Raw genomic sequence first — 5,238 nt, forward strand, 5'->3', positions numbered from 1 at the left:
TCTTCCCTTTAAAAAAAACATATATAAATATATAAATATTTTTCTCAATCTCTACAATATTATTTTACAATGTTTCCAATATCATATAAATTTATATAAATATAAATTAGTATTATTTTATTTTAGATATTTTTATGTTATTTTTTATGACTCGTTAATTAATTATTTTGTTATTTATGTATTTGTTAAATTACAATGCAGTATAAAGTAAAATTATATTTGACACTATATATAGATAAATATTATAAATATTAAAATTTATAGAAATATTATTAAAAGTGAGAAAATATTTAAAATGAATAGAAAATATTAAAATGAAATTTTGGTGATAAGCCAAGCACGCGACTTGTCCGAGCTCCCAACAAATTGTTACATCTATTTGGAGCTGAGGAAGGAAGAGGACAAGATAATTTATAAATATTTTTAAATAAATTAAATCTGAGACTCAACACGCACAAAGAAAAGTTAAAATAAAGAAGAAAAAAACAATAAGGCGTTTTGTGCTAGTGTACGATCATTCACAAGAAGGTTTGCTAAAGTTTGGCAACCTTGAAAAGCTGAAAACTGAAGGATATGTACATTTTTTTGGAAAAAGCCCACTTCCCCATGTCAGCAATACATTCATCCAAGCTTAGGAAGAAAGCACAGGTTCTTCTTAGAAGTCTTTTCTTGTCACAAGTTTACAAATATCTACATAACTACGCTACCAAAAAGGTAAGTAAGATCCTCTATATTTCAAACAGAGGTAACTAATGCCAATCTACTAATCGACATCATAAACATAAACAAGCCTGGATAGTTATGTTACAGATATTACTACAGGAGGGTGGCCATTGGGATCAAGTATTTGTTAGCATGGACAACCAAACTCAAACATTTCTCCGACTCTCTCTCACTACACCTCATTTGCAAACAGTCTTCAGTCGCTTTGCAGCCTGAACAAACCCCATAATCACCTGCAACTCGTCGATTTGCTACAACCACCAAAACATGTTTTCAAAACATCAGTAAATGCAATTAAAAGATTCAGCTTAGATTCATCTTTATGCAAAATGATGAAGACCAGTACCTGTGACATGAAATGCCTCTGCACAACATCTACAAGTTGCTCCTTCGATGGGTTGGGAATGGCATCAACCTTGTATAAATCCATTTTATTAGTACAACATGAAGGAAATCTGTTAATGCCGAAAGAGAAGAGTTTATTCAACCAGGCACATAGTAAGAAAATCACTCACAAGATTAAAATGTCGCAAATATCTCCACAAAGCAGCCATTTCCAGTTTGCTCAGGTCAACTTTCTGTGCAGGAGATATCTTAAATCACAAACCATAAATGCAACTCGTGATTTGTCTTGAGAATTTAAAAAAAAAATAATGATAGTAAAATAATAAAGGTAAAGCGTAAACAAGACTAGTCTAATGAAGTTAGGTACCATGGGCCCACGAGAAGTAATGATAGAGCCCTTCGATTGAGAGTCACAGGACAGAGATCTGCACATAGTCTTGTGAGATGACCCTGATGACTTGTGCACTCTATGTCTTGATCTATGGGACTTTTGAGTGTCATCGGATGCTGTAAACAGAAATAGAGAAGGCGAAAAAAAAGCATGATAAGAAAAGTGTGGCGCCGAAAAAGAAGATAAAAGCAGTAAGAGTAAGACAACAGAGTTTAGGTTTAGAGATGGCTAGTAAAAGTTAAAGGTAAACACTGAAGACACAACGGATCCTATGTGCCCACCAAACCAACTTATCTCAAGGGCATACTGTGGAAAACCCACAAAAGAGGAGTCCAGGTAACAGACTCTTCATAAAAGACGAATAACCAACTTCATAGACATCCACACTTGCTACCACACAGTTAATAGCTTAATAGTATCTCGAAATTAAAACAAACTTAATCAGTCAACACTTAGTGGCTTTTAAAGGGAATTATCCATTCTACAAGCATAAAGAAAAAGACCATCCTAAGTAAAGAAAAACAATCATCCTAAGAACCATAATTAGGCTTTCTTTTCACAAGTAGAGACACTGTAACCGTATTAACAGAGTACACGACTCACTCAAATCTGATCCATTCCAGGGAATGCTATCGAAATCAAGGTCATCATCTTCCTCGTTACCAGTAGGAGCTTCAATCACGCTAAGGGCATTCCTCTGAAGTTTTACTTCTATGCCATTAGTAAGAACCTGCAAAGTTAAAGATATTATAGCAGACCCCATTATCAAACTTTAAACACAAAAGTATAATATGCATAAGTCAGGAAGTGACCCGATCCAACCCAGATGAAATTTGCCAGAATTAAAGTTGATAAAGGGAAAGTAAAATGGAATATGGATTCCAAATTCCAATATTAATTAAAGCGGTGAAATTGTCTAATAATCAAATGAAGGATAGCTACCAACAGGGGCATCTTTACAAGAATCTTTTTTTTTTTTAAAAAAAAAAAAAAAAGAAACGCAGAAAGCAAAAACCCCACTTACGGCAGAAGTTCGGCAACAACTCACTTAAATTAAAATAGTTTAAGCAAAAATTTGAACCCCATCTGTAAATAAATAAACTGCGGAATTCAAATTGGGAATTTTCTTTAATAAGATATAGTACTTAAACACCAGATTGAATGCGATTTATTTCACCCAAAATTCAATCGATTAAATAAATCCAGATAGCCCCCAATTCACAAAGTAGTATAAGTAATAAATAAGGAAGTTTGTGAAGGAGATTCTGAAGAAAAAAAAATACACTACTTAACAGGAATTGAGGCCAATCCAAACTGTTGTGACTTCAAATAAAAATTATAAAAAAAATCCGAAAGATGAAGTGCAGAAACTAAAAGCAAGCAAATTCCCGCATGCAAACGATTAAAAGTAACTAGAATTATTGTTTATCAAATTCTAATTTATTAAACTAATAATAGGACCAGGATAAATGAATTCCCAACATTAATAATCAATCAGGATTGAAAATCAACTTTTAGTGCCAAAACCCTAAAAAGAAACAAATCTATTGGGTGAAACAAAAAAATTTGAAAACACAATACTAAAAGTGAAATTTTAATCCTACATTACAAAAGATTTGATCAATTTATTAGATCCATCGATAATCCAAACATGCAATCAAAACCCACTTATAGAAACTCAAAAGATTGAACTCAGTTTCGTCCGACATAAAAGGTCATTAAAGAATAAAAGAAATGAGACAGAAAAGATAAGAAACTCCCAATCTTTAGAATAAATCAATACAAAGTAGAATACTTACCAAGAAAACAGCCAAATTCAACCACATTGTTTGAATAACTCAGATTCAAAAGCTTCAAAATCACATCAAATTTCAAGAAATGAATAACCGCAAAAAAAGTTTATAATTCAATCCTGGATTATCCACAATACCCATAATTCGTCATCCCAATAATATGGAAAAAGACATAGAAAATTACCAGCCAATGCCATCCGCCTAAACCTACAGCCTTCTTGACCACACCTTGGAGACCCACAAGTACGGATTTAGTCCTGTTATTCCCCGTCACTACCACTTTGGTATGACGAGGGAGTACAGAGAGTTCCTCCTCGCTGCTATCTCCACAGCTCTGCAACTGCGAGAAGCCGCCATTGACAGAACTTTCCACAGCTTCAAGCATTTCCGATTCCAAATTAAATTAAGCAAGTTTTTCTCTTTAAGCAATTCAATAGAAAGCTCGGGTATCAGAACTCAAAATAGCAGTTGGGGGGAAGATCACGCATTGCTGAGCAAGGTTTTGGGAATTTCAGAGCGAAATTGAGAAGAAACGGTGAGTTATTCTTGGGTTTCTTTGCAGAGAAAAAACACAGATAAAAAAGAGAGAGAAAACAGATAGGGGAGAGGACAGAGAAACAGAGGAAGTAGAAAGAGAACTTGTTGTGTGTGTGTGTGTGTGTTTGTGTTTGTGTTTGTGTTTGTGTGAGAGAGAAAAGAAAAAGAGGACGAGAGTGACTTGTATTTTTTTATTGGTGTGTAGCTATGAATCCCGACGACCCCAAATGGACCAACCATTTTCCGCCACGTATGCACTAATGGTGTGATGTAATACCACTAGCGGTTTTTTTTTTCGAAGAGTAACTGGAAGTTGACCGTTTGACTGCTTACGAATTAGACAATGAGTTAGTTTTAACTGATCCAAATACCCCTCTTCACTGCTTGTTATTCAAATTTCGAGTCGGTAAGTGTAAGTAGGAAAATTTTGTATTCCTATTTTTACTTTAAATAAAGAAAATTTCATTTGTCAAAATGGAAAATAATTAAAGCAGGACTTAGCTGTCTTTTAAGGTTTGGGACCACTATTAAACTGTCTAGTAGTTAGGTCTGCAATGTTTCAAAATTTATTTATACAATTTCTTTTTGAAAAAATAAATAAATAAACCACCCTTAATATTAAGCTTCAATTAATTTTTTTTATTTAAAAAAAACAAGTGTTTAAATTAAATATCTTTTTTGAACAGGGCTGGTTGCGACAAAAAAAAGAACTGAAAAAGGACAATCGAGTCATTTCAAGTATTGGAAAAAAAAAAAGTAACGTAGATGTGAACGTAACGGTAGTCCGGAATTTATCACTTGTGGGACCCGGACGAAGGAGGGCTTTACCTGCCGTCGGTGTTGTCCTATCCAGCATGGGATACCTACTCTCTCTCTTTCTCTCTCTCTCTCTCTCATCCAAACATAAATTAAGGAAATTAATAAATATCTGTCCTTCCTCGTCCTCAATTTCTTTTTCGGATGATGTTTAGGGGGACAATTTTCCCGCCACAACGAGGCAATAATAGCCGTTGATTTAACAAAACCAGCACCAAAGCCGTTGGATATACCGCGAAACAAATCTAACCGTTAGATTGAATAGTGTGAACGAAGCATAATTTTTTTTTTCTTTTTTTAATATTTTAATAAATAAAAGTGTACATGTTCACATAGCATGTGTAATGATCATAAAGTTGAAAGGAGCAGTGGATTGTGGACCTTTTGGACACCTCGGCTTAAAAAGTAAAAACGGACGAGACAAAAGCTCTAATTTTTTTAAATTCCTTTTTTTTATTATTTCCAAAAAAAAATAATAATAACTGTATGGTGTCATGAGGCGTAGCACAACGCCCCATGCACGTGATTACCATTGTAAAGCCATGGACCTGCGTAGCATCTTAACCAAACCCCAAACCCAATTGAGAAATGAAGTGTTTGTTACATACATGTTTACAAATAAATTGGGGGGAG

The 5,238-nt window shown here is 34.1% G+C and overlaps 1 protein-coding gene across 2 annotated transcripts; it reads right to left on the reverse strand.

Annotated features, from left to right (window-relative positions):
• Positions 1-471: 471 nt before the first annotated feature.
• Positions 472-3,921, reverse strand: LOC133803117 (uncharacterized). Of its 2 annotated transcripts, none has more exons than XM_062241061.1 (6): positions 3,437-3,921; positions 2,063-2,189; positions 1,436-1,575; positions 1,239-1,301; positions 1,070-1,138; positions 472-974 (listed from the first exon to the last, which is right to left on the reverse strand). In XM_062241061.1, exons 1-6 carry the CDS (start codon positions 3,635-3,637, stop codon positions 903-905), a joined length of 672 nt encoding a protein of 223 aa, XP_062097045.1. In that variant the 5' UTR covers positions 3,638-3,921; the 3' UTR covers positions 472-902. The 2 variants fall into 2 exon arrangements, with proteins under 2 accessions (XP_062097045.1, XP_062097044.1); XM_062241060.1 differs by having other exon boundaries at positions 1,239-1,316; positions 3,437-3,918.
• Positions 3,922-5,238: the final 1,317 nt, after the last annotated feature.

The sequence above is a fragment of the Humulus lupulus genome, chromosome X, assembly GCF_963169125.1.
Source record: "Humulus lupulus chromosome X, drHumLupu1.1, whole genome shotgun sequence".
Lineage (NCBI taxonomy): Eukaryota > Viridiplantae > Streptophyta > Magnoliopsida > Rosales > Cannabaceae > Humulus > Humulus lupulus.

Excerpts from the sequence above, each read along its gene's own strand:
- LOC133803117 (XM_062241060.1), bottom strand. The coding sequence starts at position 3,637 with ATGCTTGAAGCTGTGGAAAGTTCTGTCAATGGCGGCTTCTCGCAGTTG. Across the intron at positions 2,190-3,436 it reads TAGGCGGATGGCATTGGCTG|GTTCTTACTAATGGCATAGA; the intron begins GTAATTTTCTAT and ends TTAACTTTGCAG. Across the intron at positions 1,317-1,435 it reads TTACTTCTCGTGGGCCCATG|ATATCTCCTGCACAGAAAGT; the intron begins GTACCTAACTTC and ends TTGTGATTTAAG.